The 21,461-nt window shown below is 45.0% G+C and overlaps 1 protein-coding gene across 1 annotated transcript in view; it reads right to left on the reverse strand.

Moving 5' to 3' along the window:
* Nucleotides 1-13,788: 13,788 nt before the first annotated feature.
* Nucleotides 13,789-21,461, reverse strand: part of ADTRP (androgen dependent TFPI regulating protein) — a 65,656-nt gene continuing 57,983 nt past the window's right edge. Inside the window, exons 7-8 of the mRNA XM_052647467.1 lie at nucleotides 14,181-14,332; nucleotides 13,789-13,940 (exon numbers count right to left, since the gene is read on the reverse strand). Coding sequence (XP_052503427.1) covers nucleotides 13,789-13,940; nucleotides 14,181-14,332 — 304 coding nt within the window. The remainder of the gene's footprint in view (nucleotides 13,941-14,180; nucleotides 14,333-21,461) is intronic.

Here is a 21,461-nt window from a genome sequence, read left to right on the forward strand (position 1 = left end):
TAACCACTAAGGGTCTAACACAGCTTTACGTAGGCGGCTGACACTATCTCCCTTTTAATGAACACATTAGTGTTCGTGACGGGTGTTCTATTGCTTCTCCTTTCTTAAGCTACAGCAGGACCAAGGAAGCACTGTGTGATTACGTCCGTGCTCAGTGGGGAATGGTTCTGAGGTATTTCTAGGGCTGGAATAGCTACTGCACGGTGGCCAGTCATGCAGCTAGCAGAGTTTAATTTGGTCCCAGGGACAGTGAAGTCACAAATAGAAATCTGCAGGCTCATCCCAGGCAGGAGCTTACTATGACTCTGAGAAATAGGCAGCCTGAGTCATTTGGGGGATGCGGAAAATTTGGGTGATCCCCTGTGGGCTTCACCTTTGGAGAATGTCCCCTGTGACAACTGCTTCTGGGCTCCCGCTGAGACCACGTGTGTGGAGTCCAGAAGCAGCTGGTGTGGGAAAGGAGGTGGTGTTTCCAGCTTCAGAACAAAAGACTCGAGGCTCGTATTTGCATAACTGAAGAGGAGTGGAGATCCGGCAGGCCTCTTGGTGCCTGTCCTGGTCTTCCCCTGGACTCCCTGCCCTATCGGAATATTCTGCTCTCTTCCCTAAATCCATCAAACCGCCCTTGGTGTCCATTTTATCGCATTTCTCCTATATTATGTTAGATTGGAAAGCCCAAGTACAATTCACCCAACCCATATGGGTCTGCTGGAGTTTTGATGGACTCGAATGTGATTACCTACCACTAATCATTTGTGTTCTTTATAAAATGTGTCTGAAAATAAAGAAAAAATTCTCTAGGAAAATTAAAGCAGGTTTATGAACACGTTTGTTAATCAGCTGACAATCAGCTTTTGTAAACCATAACCTAACTAAGCCACGAGATGAGTTGGATGGCATCACTGAGTCAATGGACATGAGTCTGAGCAAACTCCTGGAGATGGTGAAGAACAGGGAAGCCTGGCGTGCCTCAGTGCTTGGGATCACAAAGAATCGGACACAACTGAGCGACTGAACAACAACTCAGCAAAGTGCTTCATGCCAAAGCAGTCTCAGCAGTCATAATCATGTCACTTCCCATCCAGACTGTTCCCCAAGTAAAATGTACGTTTATTTAACGAACCAATCAGTGTTCCCATGTAAGAGATTCTAACAATGTCCCTGTGTTCCGTGTTTACTTGCCCCAAATGCTTGCTCACAAAGGGATAGATTTCCCAATATTTTTATAACTTATTTTCTCATTGCCCCAGTTAATTTGCTAGCAGCAGCCATCTTCCTACATTTCCATTTACAGGAAAAAAAAAAAAAATAGATGAGAAACCCATGAAAATAACTAGCTTATGAAAGTGCTTCTTTTGAGGAAAATTGGGATTATTCAGAAATGGGTCAGGACTGGGAGTTGGCAGATCTGGGAGATAAAAGTTGTTATCTTGGTTCTAACACTAAAGGTTTGGCTGCATGAGGTAACTTCCCGTCTAGGTCCTCAGGCTCCTTCTCTGTGAAGAGTGTGGATGACCCTAAGTTCCTTTCTCTTTAAACATTCTCTGACACTGCATTTCTCTAAACATTCTCTGACACCGCATTTACATGAGTTTCTTTGGCCTTCAGTGAGACGTTGACCACAGACCATCCTCCCCAGAGGTCAGACAGAGGTCACAAATTCTGAGAGAGCAGGAATTGTTTTAGGGGCAAATGTTTCAAAAAGCCAAAAGTCCTCAAATTAATCTCCTACTTTCGTAACCCTTGTTTAAAATTTATATATCATTCTCTGTCCCTTCTACTATCCTATGTTGCTCCACCACCTTCCCCTACCAGGAAAAATAAAACAAAGATGGGAAAAAATTTCTCATGTTTTCTTCCTTCTTAGTTCTTGGAAAACGGTGTCTGATCACTTCCTCTTCTTCCCCGGTTGCATTCTGTCACCTGTACAAACGAGAACAGAAAGAGACCTCAGTCATCAGGGCTTCCCTAACGGGTATTCTCGTGTGGAGAGTTGAGGAGACTTTTCCACAGGCGAGATGATGTACTTGAAGAGCTCTGAAATCCACCAGCACCGCTGCAAGCACAGGAGGGGACATTTCTGCTGTCCTGCTTGGGGCGTGGCTCACAGCTGCCCAGCTGACCAAAGGGGCGGTTGGCATCCTGTGGCTCTGAACATTTCCTGTGAACCACTGATGGCTGTTGCCTTCGGCATGTGTTTGAAGGCTGCACATAGTCTGTCGACAAATTTTGAGACTTTGCAGATGAAGAGACCACATCAATCAAATGAGAGAGGAAACAGAAGTGTGGCTATTCTAGGGGCCATTCTGTGACCTTTCACCAAATCAGTTTATTGGCATGGGTAGAAAAGTACTGGCATATTGATTAGTGCTTAGTAAGCTTATTAGAGGGGTATATTCTACTGAAATTGTAGCATTAGATTTCTAGAATGACTTCCATTTAGCCAACCGTTGGTACCTCCATCTTTAATGATCACAAATCTTCGCATAAACTTTGAAACTTCAGAAACTTCATTAACTCATTGTCCTTCCTGTCTTGCCAAATGCAGTCTTTTTTCAGCTCAGCCTCTTCTCAGCCCTTCTAGAGCCCTGTTACTCCTGGCTCATATTACCACAACAGTCTCAGCTTGCAGTTCCAGGCTTTATTCTTGAAACCCTGCCCCCTCCATCAGTTATATCCTTAACAGTAAACTTTAAATAGCTTATCATTGCATTTTGTTGGAACCCCCCTTCTCAGAGGTGTTAGAGACTGATGACATGAGGTCCTCCTCTAGCCGCCTCATCACGCTGATTTTCTAGGGCAGCTAGCTCCTAATCACTCAGCCCCCACAGCCACCTTCGAATTCATGTCTCTCAATGTCTTTAAGGACAGTCTCCTTTCTTCAGTTCCTCGTCAATCCATACTACATCCAATAACTTAAGTGAAGCCTTGCTGATTTATCTAGCTTTACATGTTTCACGTTCTTTTCATTGATGCTTCCACTTGTTTTACATTTTTGATGTGAATTCTCTTTGCCCCAGTTAGGTCTTCTCTACATTAGGTCTGTAGACATAAGCACAATATCTTCTCTTTTCTGAAGTAGACATTTAGGGCCTTTAATGAATCTGTTTTCAGGTACACAACACATTGCTGCTAAGTCGCTTCAGTCGTGTCCAACTCTGTGCGACCCCATAGACGGCAGCCCACCATGCCCCTCTGTCCATGGGATTCTCCAGGCAAGAACACTGGAGTGGGTTGCCATTTCCTTCTCCAATGCATGAAAGTGAAAAGTGAAAGTGAAGTTGCTCAGTCGTGTCCGACTCTTAGCGATCCCATGGACTGCAAGCCCACCAGGCTCCTGTCCATGGGATTTTCAAGGCAAGAGTACTGGAATGGGGTGCCGTTGCCTTCTCTGAAGCAACACGTTAGTTCTCTTGTATTGAAGAATTTGCTCATTGTAAACTTCTCAAAGTTGTTCCTTCTAGGATTTCTCTGAGGCAACCTAAAACTTTGTTTATCCATGTTGTTGCCAACCCTCAGCACTTCAAGTCTAACTGTAATCAAAAGCTCATTGCTTCAACCCCGGGTGCCAAGGACTGAGGATTCCTTCTCAAGTCAAGAGACACAACAGAACCATTGCTTCAACCCCGGGTGCCAAGGATTGGGGATTCCTTCTCGAGTCAAGAGACACAACAGAACACGACGTCTTGGAGAGAAACAGCAGAAGCAAGAGCGGAGGCAATAGTGGGAAGTTCCTCAGGGGAAGGAAGGCAGGTGGCTCCTTCCACTGGATCAGAGTCTCCATGTCCAAACACGAAGCTCTGAGGGCACTCACACCCTGTGACTATCACTGGAATAATATTTTTTTGTTGGGTTCTAGAAGGTAGGGATGGGTTCTTAGTCCTGAATTCTCATGGGGCTCAACAGTCTCTAGATTTCTGAGTCTTCAGAATTTATCTCTGACCATGTTTTCACAATGCATAGCTGGTTTTTGTATATACATTGCAGTTTTTTGACTTGTGGTTATTGTGGAGTTCATATATGCTGATCTGTAACTATATCCATTTATTTTAAACTGGTAGTCATTTAAGTTCAAACAGATCCTAAAGTTCAGCTCAGTTCAGTTGCTCAGTCATGTCTGACTCTTTGCGACCTCATGGACTACAGCGTCCCAGGCCTCCCTGTCCATCACCAACTTCTGGAGCCTACTCAAACTCATGTCCATGAGTTGGTGATGTCATTCAACCATCTCATCCTCTGTCATGCCCTTCTCTTCCTACCTTCAATCTTTCCCAGCATCAGGTGGGCCAAAGTATTGGAACTTCAGCTTCAGCATCAGTCTTTCCAATGAATATTCACATTCTAAAGGGTCTACATTTTTCCCCCTCATCCCCATGTTTTGTGTTTTTGATGTCACATTTTATATCTTCATGTCTGTCCCTTCCCTGTTTATTGTATTGTTTATTTTACATTTTTATCTTTTAAGCTTCATGCTATCTTATGTCAGTGGTTGATCCACAGCCTTTAGTACATATTTGCCTGTACTAGTAGGATTTTCCTCTTCCTATAATTTTATTTTTCTTATAGCCTTTTCATTTTTATTTAAAGACCACCCCTTAACACTTCTTGTAAGATCGGTTTCTCTCTCTCCAGGCACTCCATCATGTCCGACTCTGTGACCCCATGGACTGCAGCCTGCCAGCCTCCTCTGTCCATGGGATTTTCCAGGCAAGAACACGAGTGGGTTGCCATGGCCTGCTCCAGGGGATTTTCCTTACCAAGGGATCAAATCCCTGTCACCTGCATCTCCTGCATTGGCAGGTGGATTCTTTACCAGTGAACCACCTGAGAAGTAAGATTGGTTTAGTACTGACAAGCTCTTGATTTTTTCTTGTCTGAGAAGCTTTTTATCTCTCCCTCAATTTTGAAGGATAACCTTCCTGGGAGGAGTATCCTAGGTTGTAATTTTCTCCTTTAAGCACTTTACCTATATCATGCCACTCCCTTCTGAACTGCAAACCTTCTGCTAAAAATCAGTTGATAGCCTTAGGCGGGTTTCCCTGTATGTGACGCTCTGTTTTTCTCTTGCTGTCCTTAGACTTCTCTTTTTGTCTTTAACCTTGTCCGTTTTAGTCATGATATGTCTTGGTATAAGTCCCTTTGAGTTCAACTTGTTTGGAATTCTCTGTGCTTCTGTACCTGCGCATCTGTTTCCTTCTTCAGATTTGGGAAGTTTTCAAACCATGATTTTATCAAATACATTTTATACGCTTTTTTCTCTCTCTTCTTCTGGGAAACCCTAAGACACAAATGTTAGTACAATTGATAATGTCCCAGAGGTCTCTTAGACTATTCTCATTTATTTATTTTTAAGTTTGTTTTCCTTTTTGCTGTTCTGCTTGGGCGATTTCCATTATTCTATCTTCCAGACTGCTTATGCATTGCTCTATATCATGTAATCTCCTGCTCATGCGCTCTAGAGTATTTTTCATTTCAGTCATTGCATTTTTCAATTTTGACTGATTCTTTCCTGTATTTTCTAGTTCTTCGTTGAAATTCTTATTGTGTTCATCTATACTCTTCTCCAGTTCAGCATTCTTATTACTATTTCTTTGGATTCTTTGTCAGATAAATTATTTATCTGTTTCATTAGCACTTTTTGTTTGTTGTTTCATTTGAAACATAGTCCTCTTGTCTTCTCGTTTTGTTTAACTTTCTTCATCTGTATGAAGTCAGGTGAAACAGATGCTCCTCTCTCTCTTGACGTCAAGTCCTTGTGTTGGAGCATTCCCCTGGAGTCTGCGTGAGCCCATCAGCTCTGGTGGGAGAGCCGGCTTTGAAGTGAGCTTGTCTTCATCCAGGGTGTGCTGCTGGTCATGGCTTTGGAGGGGCGAGAGCCAGAACCAGGTGCAAGCAGAGCTGCTTCTGTGCTCAGTGACTGTCACTGCTCTGCTGGAGGGGGGCAGTGGCTGGGGGCAGCGGGGCTGGAGCAAGGACCGCTGACGGAGCTGGTTTCTCTCAGGTGTGACGGCCGTCTCCATCTTGGTTTGGGACGAAGGCAGGGCCTAGGGCCTTGGGGCCGCACTTGGGTGCTGGTTTTACTCTCTCCCCCGTGTGTGCCCTCAGTTAGAGGCTGATGCCATGCCACTGAGCTGACCCCCCACCCCCATCCTGCCCCACCGCCCCCCGGAGGGGATCTGTCCTGCTGCAATGACACTCACCTTCCGGAGTGTGGGCAGGGATTCATGAGCTGGTAATGGCTGCCTCCACCCTGGTCAGAGCAGGGCCAGGGGCCAGGCTGGTTCCTTGCCCTCAAGTGCACATATTCTTGCTGGCAATGGTGGCCTCTGCCTTAGAGGAGACCAGCGCCAGCAGAGCAAGAGGGGCTGGAGCCGGAGCCTGGTGTGGGCTGGGGGGCACCCCGAGGCGGCCCCCAAGCATCTTGCAACCAGTTGCCTCTGTGCTGTCGTGGGGAGGACGCAGACCTGTGTGTGACCTCCTTAAGAGAGGAGGCTGTCTCTCACAGCGCTTAGTAAACCCCACTGGTTTTCAAGCCAGCCAAGCGGGCTCATCTTTCCTGTGTCGGACCCAAGGGCTGAGGTGCCTGATATGTGGTTCAAAGTCCTCGTTCCCCAGGGAGGATCCCTTCGCCCATGATATCTCCCCCTCCCCTGTGTCCCCCACCAGTGAGGAGAGGTCCTGAGCAGATTGCTTCTCCTCCCTCCTCCTCAGCTCTGCGTGGATCTTTCTTTACAGCCTGGGTTGTAGAATAGCTGCTCTGCTGGTCCCCAGGTTGATTTCGGCGAGAGTCGCTCTACATGTAGTTGTGGTTCTGATGTGTTCATGAGGGAAGGTGAGCCCAGCATACTCCTACTACCCCATTTGGATCTCCTCCCATCCTGAATTATTTCAGTCCTCTCTTTATCCTCCGTTAGTACCAAGGAGTAGAGATATTTTAGGCCAAACATTTAATGTTCATCTCATGCAAGATTCAAACATTTTCTGCGGGCATGGTAAGGGAAACCACGCCTTTAGTCAACATCACTATGAACACATACATAATTATATACCTTATTATTCGTACAGTTGGAACACGGGATAAGTACAATCATACTATTTCAAAACATTGACAGCTATATATCCACAATCATAAAAGCTACTGACTTAGAGCTGAAAATTTGAAGAACATTTGTTGAGCTTCAAAGGCTTGGCTTGGAAAAGGGTGAGAAGGCAGATTGTTGGGGGGATATGAGGTGTTAGAAGAATGAGATTCGAACATAGATGAGTACAAGTTACAGTGCAGAAAGTAGTGGGAGGAGATGGAATTGAGAGCTGGCTGGAGAAATCCTCAAGGGAAAAGAGGCTGAGGAAGAGGGAAAAGTAATAATCCTGAGCGGACTCTCTTAGAGCTTAGAGAGATGAAGTTAGGACAAGAAATGCAAAAGGGAGCTGTTTTCTTCTTTTTGACTAAATGGTGCCCAGTGGGGTTATGCTTTATACATACATGTGGAGTCAACTCACGGTAGGATTCTTTTTTATGAAATGATCAGGGACAGTATGCAAGATAGACCTTATAGCAAATCTCTTCATGGATAAAACCGAGGGGATATACTAGATGGCCTTTAAGCAGCTTTCAACAATACAATCTCCTTTAAATAAATCTGATCTATAGGAAATGATATTAAAGGAAGATTTTAATATCATTCTGTCCAAGGCACCATCACAAGGTTACTTGGCCAGATTGGAATCTTCAGCTTATAAACTAATCTGGTGGGGAAAGAATCTGTGGTCTTGGGCCTTGACAAAGGATATGCCTGGCACATGGCCCTCATGTGAATGTAAGGACAGGGACCATGGGCCCCAGGTAAGCTGACCGCCTCTCCAGCCACACCTACATATAAGAGGCTCTCCATTTTGGCCTGGAGGCACTTGGCCCCTTTCACACCTGATATCTCTTGTGGGTTGTTGGGTTTTTCTTCCTGATGGACTTGTGTTCTGGCGTCAGCATCTTTATGTCTTATCAAGAAGGGGGGAAAACAAAAAGCAAAGTTAAATATTGAGTGGCAGAGAAGGGGGCCTGTGTTGGGACCCCATGACAGCCCCTCTCTCTGAGCATTCAGAGTGGAAGCAATCTGTCTAGAGCATCTCTAGATGCTCAGACATGGTGAGCCAAGCTTTCAGTGATCTAACAAAGACTGCATCCCCCCGTTGGCTTTCGTCAGTGATGGAAATCCGTGTTCCACCTCACTCTGCCTGCAACATAGAAAATGATTCTTACACAGTGGGTTTCTGGCCACAATAACTGGCTCAGCGCTTGTCCACCCCTCTGTTCCATGACACAGAAAAGCTAGTACAGGTCTGGGAATGAGATGGTAACAACTCAAGCAGGTTGGTCCTCTGGAACCTCTTGAGAGCTTTCTGAGCCACAATGTCTTTTTGAAGGCTAGTAGCACCTTCCTACGGGCCTGACAGGGTTGTCTCCTGGTGCCCAGGGCTTGCTCTCTGCATTTATATACCCCCAGAGAATGTCACACACTTCCAAGTTTACATTTGATTCCTGGTGTCACTCATGGTTATTGCCCTTCTAAAACTTCTCCTCATTTTCACCCACTGACATGACACATGAGGAGGCAGAAAGTGTGTAGACATGACCATCATTACCAACACCCTTCTCGTCCAAGCAGCTGACTTGGGAAAACACCATATTGCACAAGGAAGCTAGTAGATTCAATTATCTCAGCTGGGAGGAGTCCAGCGTCCTGTGGCACATTGGGCCTTGTTCTCAGACCAGCAGTGTCCGTCTCTCTGGGGGCACATGCTGGAAGGACAGAATTCCAAGCTTTTCTTCAGATCTACTGAATGAGAGTCTACATCTTAACAAGATCCTAATTTTAACAAGATTTGCAGGTGCATACAAGTTTGAGAGGCACTGTTCTGTGACAGTGGTTCTTGACCCTGACTATAAATTAAAATAACTGAGAAGTTTTGAAAAATACCCATGCTAAGTCCCCATCTCCATGGATAGATTTAATTGGTCTGGGGTGGGCTTGGGACTTAGTATTCTTAAAATTCCCCTAGTGATTTTGTAAATCCATAGTTACATTTGAGCACAACTACTAGAGAGACACCTGCATGTGACCTGGGTCCTAAGGGATACTTCTTGATCACCTGGTGGCTGGCTGGTGAGGGTAGCTCAGGATTTCAGTAGCAGAGATTCCAATTAATTTTAGCCTCAATTAGCCTGACCTCCCATTTCACTCTGTAAGTTCTTTAGGAACTACACTGCTAAGCTGCTAAGTCGCTTCAGTCGTGTCCGACTCTTCGTGACCCCATGGACTGCAGCCAACCAGGCTCCTCCATCCATGGGATTCTCCAGGCAAGAGTACTGGAGTGGGGTGCCATCGCCTTCTCCAATGCATGCAAGTGAAAAGTGAAAGTGAGGTTGCTCAGTCATGTCCGACTCTCTGCGACCCCATGGACTGTAGCCTACCAGGCTCCTCCGTCCATGGGATTCTCCAGGCAAGAGTACTGGAGTGGGGTGCCATCGCCGTCTCCAATGTAGAAGGAACTACACTACCTCTGTCAATTTGCGTTCTGTTAGGTGGTTGCTCCCACTCCAGTGTTCTTGCCTGGAGAATCCCAGGGACAGAGGAGCCTAGTGGGCTGCCGTCTATGGGGTGCACAGAGTCAGACACAACTGAAGCGACTTAGCAGCAGCAGCAGCAGGTGGTTGCTACTTTTAATCACCTTCAGCTGGAGAAAACCGATAATGTATGCATGCCGTTGCAGGAGATGATTGGAATATCCACACAGAAAAGAAAGTTACTGATTTTTCCTTGGTGAGAATGAAATTATTACGGCAATAGTAATAATGTAATTATTATGGGAGTAGTGACTAATCCTGTGTGCCAGACCCTGTTCTTGATAGTTGACACTTCCCAAGTCATTTCTGATCCGCCAGAATCCTATGAGGAGGGAGCTAAAATTGTCTCCATGATGCATAAAAGAAAACCAGAATGCGAGGACATGGAGTGCCTTGCCTAGGGTCACAGGTCTGTAAGTGCTGAGCCCAAGGGAGGAGCCCAGGCAATCAGGCACAGAAGTTTTCTCCTAACCACTGCCTCCCACCACATCATCAAAGCACTCCTCTCAATTTCTGTTCTCATCCAAGGACACTCAGGCCGTGGGAAAGGCCAGAAACAGAGTTAGCTCTCAATTCAGACGGAGGAGCTGGCTACCTACATGTTTCCATACATCTAGAACAGAGGGCTTGGAGAGGGACTCAGAGGTAGAAGGAGGTGTTGTTCAAGCCTGGCCAGGGTAAAACTCTGTTCACATGTGCACAGCAGGCATTAACCAGGACAGTCCTGGGCAAACGGAACTGTGCAATTGCCCTTCCTACAGGTCATCTTATCACTGAGGACCTGAATGCATTAACGCAGATAGGTGAGCAAGAGTCAAGGCAGGGCCTGACTAACAGAGACCCTTGTGAGCCTTCTGAAGACTCAGACTTTCATCTGTCAATTGAGGAAGACTTACAGAGCTTTCAGGCTTCCCTGATAGCTCTGTTGGTAAAGAACCTGCCTGCAATGCAGGAGACTCCAGTTCCATTCCTGGGTCAGGAAGATCCACTGCAGAGGGATAGGCTACCCACTCCAGCATTCTTGGGCTTCCCTGGTGGCTCAGCCGGTAAAGAATCTGCCTGCAATGCAGGAGACGTGGGTTCGGTCCCTGGGTTGGAAAGATCCCCTGGAGAAGGGAAAGGCTACCCATTCCAGTATTCTGGCCTGGAGAATTCCATGGACTACACAGTCCATGGGATTGCAAAGAGTCAGGCATGACCAGTGACTTTCACTTTCACTTTCTTTACGGGGCTTTCAGCAGAATCAGTTCAGTTCAGTCGCTCAGTTGTGTCCGACTCTTTGTGACCCCATGAATCGCAGCACGCCAGGCCTCCCTGTCCAACACCAACTCCTGGAGTTCACTCAGACTCATGTCCATCGAGTCGGTGATGCCATCCAGCCATCTCATCCTTGGTCGTCCCCTTCTCCTCCTGCCCTCAATCCCTCCCAGCATCAGAGTCTTTTCCAATGAGTCAACTCTTCACATGAGGTGGCCAAAGTACTGGAGTTTCAGCTTTAGCATCATTCCTTCCAAAGAAATCCCAGGGCTGATCTCCTTCAGAATGGACTGGTTGGATCTTCTTGCATTCCAAGGGACTCTCAAGAGTCTTCTCCAACACCACAGTTCAAAAGCATCAATTCTTCGGTGCTCAGCCTTCTTCACAGTCCAACTCTCATATCCATACATGACCACAGGAAAAACCATAGCCTTGACTAGATGAACCTTAGTCAGCAAAGTAATGTCTCTGCTTTTGAATATGCTATCTAGGTTGGTCATAAGTTTTCTTCCAAGGAGTAAGCACCTTTTAATTTCATGGCTGCAGTCACCATCTGCAGTGATTTTGGAGCCTCCAAAAATAAAGTCTGACACTGTTTCCACTGTTTCCCCATCTATTTGCCATGAAGTGATGGGACCAGATGCCATGATCTTCGTTTTCTGAATGTTGAGCTTTAGGCCAACTTTTTCACTCTCCACTTTGACTTTCAGCAAGAGGCTTTTTAGTTTTCTGCCATAAGGGTGGTGTCATCTGCATATCTGAGGTTATTGATATTTCTCCCAGCAATCTTGATTCCAGTCTGTGCTTCTTCCAGCCCAGCGTTTCTCATGGTGTACTCTGCATAGAAGTTAAATAAGCAGGGTGACAATATACAGCCTTGACGTACTCCTTTTCCTATTTGGAACCAGTCTGTTGTTCCATGTCCAGTTCTAACTGCTGCTTCCTGACCTGCATACAGATTTCTCAAGAGGCAGGTTAGGTGGTCTGGTATTCCCATCTCTTTCAGAATTTTCCACAGTTTATTGTGATCCACACAGTCAAAGGAAATAAAGCAGAAATAGATGTTTTTCTGGAACTCTCTTGCTTTTTCCATGATCCAGCGGATGTTGGCAATTTGATCTCTGGTTCCTCTGCCTTTTCTAAAACCAGCTTGAACATCAGGAAGTTCAGCAAAATAGGAAGTGAGAAATGTTTTCACATGTTTAGCTCTGTTTAGTTGTAGGTGATTTAACTGTTCACTGGGGACATGGCTAGCTTCCCAGGTGGCTCAGTGGTAAGGAATCTGCCTACTAATGCAGGAGACTCAGGAGACGCAGTTTCAATCCCTGGGTCGGGAATATTCCTTACAGTAGGAAATGGCCACCCACTCCTGTATTCTTGCCTGGAAAATCCCATGGACAGAGGAGCCTGGTGGGCCACAGTCCACAGGGTCACAAACAGTCGGACATGACAGAGTGAATGAACATGCAAGCCAGTGTTTACTGCCATTGGAATTTTATGTGATCTAATTTCTCTTTTAATTCCTTATTGAACCATTTATAATTAAGATCAGTTCAGAATATAACACATCCTACTCCAATGCTACATAGAATTCATATATAATACCCATTCTATTCTTAAGGAGTTAAAAATCTAGAGAGAAGAGAGAAACATAGCCACTGATGGTAGTGTCTGTCGCTAACATGAATATTCATATATGCCTGATGCAAATGAGTGATCACATGTTGACACTAACTCATTTGCTCACTGGGGCTTTCGGCTTGTTAAAAGGGCTTTGTGTTGAAAACAGCAATTTCAATAATATGAATGCAGTGAAAATTGTGTTTTTTTTTAATTCAATAAAATGTTTAAAAGTCACTGTAGCTTGTCAATTTTAAAATTAATCCTACTGAACTCAATACAATTGATTTAAAAAGTTATTGTTTTCCAAGCTCTGAGTAATCACTTTTTTCTCTGCACATTTTCTGCCAAGTTTTAAATGGATTAGTTTTCTTCCTTCCTTTCTTTTTTTTTTTTTTAATATAGATTTTGGGAAGGCATCAAAAACCTACCCAGAACTTCAGGAAGCCAAAACTAGTTAGAATCAGAAGTCAGCACATCTGAAATGTCAACACTTTTTTTTTTTTTTCTGGATAATTTCCTGTGATTTGAAATCCTGATTTTTTGTGTAATTTTTAGTATTTCATTTTTTTCTTTTAAAGTGTTTACTTTCAAGGAGAATATTGCCTTTGAGGCTTTCTTAACCAGTTAAATTCTCCAAGAGTCGAAAATATGTGAAAAAGCCAAGCTGTATGCTTATTTCTCCAGGGTCTCAGTCTCCTCTCAGAAATAGACACTCTTGTACTGAACCTTCAGACTGTTGGTTTTTCTTTTTAATTTTTTTGCATACCCAGGCTTATGTTTTCACACCAGTTCATAGATTGGGCGGAAGATGCCACTTCTATTTTAATAGAACAGAATGGCTCGTGGGTGTGTGGTGGGGGACTGTGTGTGACTCTTGCCTTCCTTATGTACAAAATCAGAGTGGAATTCCTGCACTTCTCCTGGGGTAGGTAACAAATCATGGATATTTCGCAACCTGACTTTTCCGTGGTTACTTTTCCAAAAGGAAATATTCTGGGGGTGGGAGCAGTAGGGGAAGCAGGGAGGAGAATGAAATCTTTCACTTTAAAACCAACTAAGTTAGGCTTATTTTTTGCTATGAAGAAGCAACGTAGTTCTGCCTACCTATAATTAGAAAGCTCAGCTCTCTGACATACTCACATTGCCTAAAACCTCCAACGAGAATTCTAATCTCAAGTACAGGGTGTGATTTTACCTGATGAACACTTCACTGAAGTCTGAGAAGCAACCTAGTGGGAGAGGGGTGGTAACTCTTCAGGGAAGGCACAGCTGAGGGCGGGAGGAGCTCAGAAGGTCACCTGGACCCATTTCAGTCGAAGAAGAAATCTTGACATTGAAGAGCTTGTGAATCTCAAGTCCTCACTCAAGAGAGGGAGGTTCTGAGTCCATTTTTTCATGGAGGGGATGGTGACACTATGCTCTTTGGATCCAAAGCTCTCTAAACAAGATGGCGTTTAGCTGTAAAGTTAAATGAGGTGTTGTTTGGAGGGGCAATGGGGGAGATAATTTGATGGGGTCTTTTGACAAAGTGGGAACTTCCCCCAGGCTTTTTCCTACTTTGGACAAAAGCATCAAACGTTACTGCCTTCTGCTTTACTTGGGTACCCTTCTGTTTTCAGGAGGAGTAAAGACACATAACAAAGAAATGTTTCTGTAGGTAAAAGAGAAAAGCACTGACCCCATTTCCAGTGGTTGAGCTTCTCTCCAAATAGGTAGATGCCGATGACAAAGATGTGGCTGAGAGAGAACAAGGCTGCTAGAGCCACTGGGCTGAGTTTGGCAAACATAGGATATACCCATGTACCCGTCTCAGAGTAGATCCATAGGATCCTGCAAAAAATGACAAATCACAATGGTTAGGACAGCAACAGGGAGAAAGCCGTAGTCCCTTCAAGACCAATGAGATTCTGAAATCCAGGCAGAGGAAAAGAAGCCCCAGGGGACATTTTTTTTAACAGCTGAGGTGTTTTCTGAAGCTACAGAAGTGAGTATTTCTTGGATAACTAGACTGTTTCACTGAGACCTTCTGTTTTATGCACTGGGCTGGGCCGTTTTACCCAATCCATTAAAATTCAACGATTGTAAAAGAATATGGGAAAATATTGTACACATCATTAGCTAAACAAAATGTAAGAGAACACGGATTATTTCTTCCCCTGAGAGATGTGACCTGCTGAGACATTGAACTTGCTAAGATGGTGCCCAGTATGCTCACTCTCAGCCAGATAAGTGGGGTTTGCTTTTCTGTCCCCAAGAGTTAAATGTGGCTTTCCATTAGCTCCCCCAAGCCCGTTGGGGTAGGAGGGGCAGAGATCAAGCACTGCTACTGTAATACAGTAGGCCTGGGGCTTAATTGCTGGCCTCGATTTCAGCTCGGGGAAACAGCCATGGGTAGAGTATTAAGCAGGAATGGATGGATCTCCAGGAGGCTCAGATTTTGCTCTTGTGACGATAAAATATAAGTCATTTCTGTCAGCCAAGAGAAGGAAAGGAAATGCTAGCAGAGGAGCCGTGATGTCTAAGTGAAGCCTAAAAATGTAGTTTGCTGGAAACAATCTGCGTCAGAAGATGCCAGAGTCTGAAATAACTCCTCAAATATGAGGAAGATGATATAGCAGCTACAGCTTATAGCTGGTTAAGAGTACAGAATGCGGAATCAGGCTGCTGTGATTCGGATCCTAGTTCTGCTTCCTACCAGCCATGCTGCCTTCACTAATTTATTAAGCTTTCCTCTCCCGCTAAGCTCTGTATAAAGTGGGGGTGCCCAGGGCATACACTTTATAAGGCTATTGTAAAGATTAAGGGTGTTAATTTAACACATGCAAATTACACACAACAGTGCCTGGCATATCGTTATCATTCTATAAGAGTTAAAAAGCTTCTCTTCTCCGAGGAATGGCACAGCGGGCATGCCTCAGCGATTTCTTTATGGCTACTCATCCCTTGTAAAACTTAGCACAGCCTAGCTTATGCTTCAGAAACGATGTTGAGATTTGGATATCCCGGGTTGTCATAGGAGTTCAGATGGAGGAATGAAAATCATGCACTTAATTCACCTTTTAGAACCCAAGCATTCTTGGTTGTTTCAAATACTTTGTCAAATGCTTTGTTGGAAGAGAGAAGGGCTAATATCAGGGCCAGGACTAGGGTGAGGTGAGGGAGGTGAACCTAAGTTCACCTCTAATATCAAAGGACACAACCAACAGAATATAAAAGGCAACTTACAGAATGGGGAAAATATTTACAAATCATGCATCTGATAAAAGATGATTATCCGGAATATGCAAATTTATAAAGAACTCCTAGAACTCAACAGGAAATAAAAAATCCAGTGAAAAATGGAAAAAGGACTTGAATAGATCTCTCAATAAAGAAGATATACATGTGGTCAACAAATGCAGGAGAAGATACTCAGTGTCACAAGTCATTAGGGAAAAGTGAATTAAAACTGCGGTCAGATACTACCTTCATACTCATTAGACTATCTTCTATAAAAAAAAGAAAGAAAGAAAACACATCAGGTGTGGAAGAGAATGCGCAGAAATTGGAACCCCTGGGCACTGTTGTCAGTGGGAATGTAAAATGGTGTAACTGCTATCAGTGTGGCAGTTCCTCAAAAAATTAAACCTAGAATTACCATATGATCCAGCAATTCCACTTCTGGGCACAGACTCAAAAGAATTGAAAGCAAAGACTCAGAGATATTTGTACTCCTATGTTCTATGAGTACCAGCATTACTCACAATAATTAAAATATGAGAGCAACCCAAGGGGTCCATTTAAGGATGAACAGATAAAGTGTGGTACAGGTGCACACACAATGAAATATTATGCAGCCCTTGCATGTGCGTGTGCTGAGTCATTGCAGTCGTGCCCGACTCTGCAGCCCTATGGACTGTAGCCCACCAGGCTCCTCTGTCCATGAGATTCTCCAGGCAAGAATACTGGAGTGTGTTGCCATGCCCTCCTCTAGGGGATCTTCCCGACCTAGGGATCAAACCCACATCTCCTAAGTCTCCTGCATTGCAGGCAGATTCTTTACTGCTGAGCCACCAGGGAAGCCCTATGGCACCCTCAAAAGGAAGGAAATACTGACATGTGCTACAACATGAATGGAACTTGAGAATACTAGGTAAGATACGCCAGTCACAAAGGGGCAAATAAATACTGTATGATTCCACTTATGTGAAGTGCTTAGGGTCATCAAACGCACAGAGACCAAGCAGAATGGGGCTGAGGGGAGGAGGGAATGGGGAGTTTCTGTGTAAGGAGTACAAAACTTCAGTTTGGGAAGAAAAGCATTCTGGAAAAGGATAGTGGTGAAGGGTGCACAACAGTGAGAATGTCTTTAGTGCCCCCGAACTGTGTACTTGGAATGGTAAATTTCATGCTGTGTGTGTCCCTCGTTGTGGCCCTGCTGCTGCCGCTCTGCTGCCTTGGACTTGTCTAGATGCTGCTTTCATGTCCTCAAAACAGGACTGGATTGAAAACAATAACAGTTATTAGCGTTATGACTAATGCTGGAATTCTGTGACACGTGTATCCCATGGGTGCATTCTAGAAGGACGCCCATGCCACTTCTTTCCTGCCTGGCTGCGTCGCATGACAGGACAGAGAAAGGGACAGAAAGGGACATTTTAGGGACAGAAAGCAAATACCCTCAGGTACCTAAGGCCAGGCGTTTGGGGTTGGTGAGGAGCTCCAAACAGACTCCAAACGGGTTGCATCATTTCGTTTGCTTTGTTTACTTCCTAGAGTTGAATTTAGGGCTTCCTAGTTTCCATGCACATTTATATAAGATAGTCTACAAATAAGGACGTTCCCCTGGAGGCCTGGAAAGTTTCTGTTTATTTACTTTTTGTTTCCTCCAGAGTAAGGTTTGTAAAGGAAAGTTCCTGAGGCAAGTTAATGAAGTCTGTGCTTTCCCAGAGAAGGTGCAGAGAAAGTTTTAAGTGTGATAACTGATGGCGGGGAAAGTAATGTAAATACAAATAGAGTGTCAGGGGAGACGGCAGTCAATTTAACGCAGGGCGGTCCACAGAGAGGCTTGAGTGCAGAGATAGCCATGCTCAGGTGCTATTACCTCTTTATGGCTTGCCAGAATATATGTAAAAAGGGAAGAGAGAGAGGGAGGGAGAGACGGAAGGAGAGGGCGGAAGATGGGAGGCGTGGGGGAGGGAGGGAAAGGCACTTAGCCTGTGTGCAGCTGAATGGTCCTGGTCCTCCCCCTCAGTGTTAGGTCCTCCCTGTTGGTGGTGGTGGTGGTGGTTTAGTTGCTCAGTCGTGTCCGACTCTTGCGACTCCATGGGCTGTAGCCCGCCAGGCTCCTCTGTCTGTGGGATTTTCCACGCAAAAGTACTTCGGTGGATTGCCATTTCCTTCTCCGGGGCCGGCCCAGCTATCGAACCCAGGTCTCCTGCACTGCAGGCAGATTCTTTACCGACCGAGCTATGAGGGAAGCCCCAGGTCCTCCCTAGCTACCAATCTGATCCCATGGAATCCTATTTAGGTATTTCTGCAGGGCACTCATTTCATGATTTCAATCCAGGATCCTTCATTCCGTCCACTTTCCATACTGCAGCAACTCAATAATGTCTCTAAAAGGGAAATACCTGTTCCTAGCACTCCCCCTCCTCCTAGGGGATCCACATTGATTCAGGAAAATGCCCACGCTCCTCCCCCAGCCTACTTGGCCCTGACCTGTCCACCCGTCCACCCACCTGTCCTCAGATCTGCAGCCCGACCGTTACGGACCCATTTCCGTTTCTTGAGCGGACCAAGCTCTCCAGCTTCTGCACCCTGCTATCGTCTCTGGAACAACTCTGACCTTCACCGTTCCTAGGACACACTTCTCACTCTGTCCCTAGCTGGATCTCCCTCACGTTTGAATTTCAGCTTAAAAGCTCATTTCTCCAGAAAAAGTTTCCTGCCCATTCTTCCCACAGTTCCCACCACCCCCATCTGATTAGGCTGCCATGCCATGCGCTCCCCCAACCGTGAATTTACCCTGGTCTCATATTCGTCTGGCTTCCTTCAGGGCTTCTGGGACCTCTATGAGGACGGGGATTTTATCTGATATGTGTTATCTGTTTCCCAAGTTCCTTATTTTTAAATAAATGACTGTTGAGGTGGCACTATGAGCACCAGTGTTTCCTTTTAACTGCTGTGCGCTGCGGCTTCTACAGGCAGGCCTTGGCCACTGACACATCAGGAACACCGCAGAAGTGTAAACAGTAGCCTTTCAAATAGCAGTTAATTGGCCTCTCATTTTATTAATACTTTGAAGAGGCCAATGCTTCTGACCCTCAGTTCGGCAATGAATACTGTATATGGAGCTGTCTGCCGTGTGAATCTATGTGAGTCAGGCTAGGAGGGCATAAAGTGGTAGCCAAACATGAATCTTTTATAATCTCCTCATCCTAAATCTTGTAGCATCAAATGATGATCATGAAATTTGTATTTTCTGTATCTTATCAATAGTGGAAGTCTGTTGGGTTAGAGGTTAGTAGATAACTAAGGGTTTGGTCGGCTGCAGGCCCATAATTCTCAACGTTTTAATTCTCATGTCATATCTTTCGAGACCAGCAGAATAAACAGAATGATAGGATCCTCTGGTTCCATGTTTTCGTAGACTTCATAAATAACCCTGTGAGAGGGTCACAGTTACATCTGATGCCAGAAAGCAAGCACAGTCTGCATTCACATTTTGCGAATAAATTCGACAAGTTAGCAGAAGACTTCCTGCACTGAAAATACCCCTGAGAACTTGTTACCTGGTGACTCCTTCGCATGGAGGTGGAGCTGGTACTGACTTCAAAACTCCTGCCTCAGTTCACCTATCTGTCCAGGGTTTCTGTTCCTAATGAAATATGAAGGATGATAGCTTCCCGGGCAGTTCAGTCGGTAAAGAATTCGTCTGCTATGCAGGAGACCCAGGTTTGATCCCTGGGTCAGGAATATTCTCTGGAGAAGGAAATGGCAACCCACTCCAGTATTCTTGCCTAGAGAATTCCATGGACAGAGGAGCCTGGCAGGCTACAGTCCATGGGGTCACAAAGAGTCGGAGACGACTGAGCTACTAACACTTTCACTTTCCTAGCTTTAATAACTACGAGAGTTAAATATTTTTTTTTTAATATAAAGTTGTGAAGTTCTACTAGTGCCCTAAAAATAAATTTCCTGCATGATTTACTTTCAAATAAATCTTAGGTGGGAAGCAAAAAGCATAAATAAATAAATAATTTTTTTTTTTTTAAAGGAGTGAAAAGAAACTGTGAAGCTAGAGTGTTAGATAAACAGTTTACCTGGATGGATGTTTAAAATACCAGCATTAATGAGAGTTGTTAGGGGTGGCAGCCTCTTCATAGCATTTAAAACTGTTGTCCACCCTTGCTGGAAGGCTCCCTTCTGCCTCAAAGATTCCTCCTCCCTCAGGGGCATGGGGTTCTTGCATCTTCCTGGTTTTCTACCATCTGGTCATTCTTGGCTACTTTGCGGCCCCTTCGGCCCCTTAGAGGAGGGCGTTTCCTCAGCCTTTGCTGCCTACTTCTTTCCTCTTCCCTCTGTCGCCTCTTAAGAAACCTCATCCCACCACGGGGGCTCCACTTCCTGCATCTCCACAGTCCCACCTCCTTGGAGACCGCCAGGTCTGCATTTCCAATTGCAAGTTCCTCTAGACAAGTGGCTCATCTTCGACTGAAGATTTAGAGTTGTCTTTAGGGCATTAATCACTCAGCCACGACTCTTTGTGACCCCATGGACTGAATGTAGTCCCCCAGTCTCCTCCGTCCATGGAATTCTCCAGGCAAGAATACTAGAGTGGGTAGCCATTCCCTTCTCCAGGGGCTCTTCCCGACACAGTGATTGAACCTGGGTCTTCTGCATTGCAGGCAGATTCTTTACCGTCTGAGCCACCAGGCTGAGTCCAGAGTTGCCTTGGGGATTCTAAAAATTCTGATGCCCAGGACATATCCTGAACCAATTAAACCAGAATCTTCTGGAATGGGACCCAGATATGGGCTTTTAAATTGGCTTCTTAACATTATACCCCAAAACTATTTATTTTCTAACTTTTCCATATCTTTTAATGGAATCACCATCTTCTCAGTTCACCAGCTGAAAATCCTGAGAATTCTCCTTGATTTTTCCTTTTCATTAGCCTACTACACACCAATCAATCCATAAAACCCCATTCTGTTCCACCAACAATATATCTCAGGTATGTCCCTCATTCTTAATTGTACAGCTATATCCCTTTTCAACCTCTTCTTATCTCTTACTTTTGTAACAGGCATTTTGGGAGAGCAGGAGTTGAGATTTGCACAGGAAGGATGAAAAGTGTAGACACTCATTTCCACGCCTAGCCCTCCATTTCCATTCCTCTTCAATTTGCATATAGGCTGGCCTGGACCCCAGATCCTGATAACAGGGGAAGCTGTGTGGCATCTTCATATTTATTTTCCTATATTAATTTACATAAGGGCTAAGGAGTTCTTCTGTGGAAAATGAGGCTAGGATTCTGACCCCAACTTTGTAGGCTGTAAAACAATGGTGCCATCTAGATGGTCTTGGCCTAAGGTCACATCTCAGGAAAGGGTCACAGTGGCTCTGGGAGGGAATTTACACAGTGCACCAGAGGGGGTAGGAGAGGATTGTTGGTGCGTGTATAACAAGGAGGCTGGTCCTGGAACTCAGCTCAGTTCGCCCTTCTGGCAGTTTCTAACGTCTTCTCTGGGTAAGATGTCTATGTGTGTAACTATGCATGTGTAAATGGATGCAGAAACTTAGAGGGTTATTACACCCGAGTGAGCACAGAACAGAAGAAAAAAATCATTTCTTTCCCCATAAGAACTGCAGTTGAGCAGTGACTTTCCAGATCTCTCTCCCCAGGCTGGGTTATAGCTGCCTATCTCTGTGACACTTGCGCCTGGCATGGAATACTGGACACGCTGGCAGAGAC

The sequence above is a fragment of the Budorcas taxicolor genome, chromosome 11, assembly GCF_023091745.1.
Source record: "Budorcas taxicolor isolate Tak-1 chromosome 11, Takin1.1, whole genome shotgun sequence".
Taxonomy (NCBI): Eukaryota; Metazoa; Chordata; class Mammalia; order Artiodactyla; family Bovidae; genus Budorcas; species Budorcas taxicolor.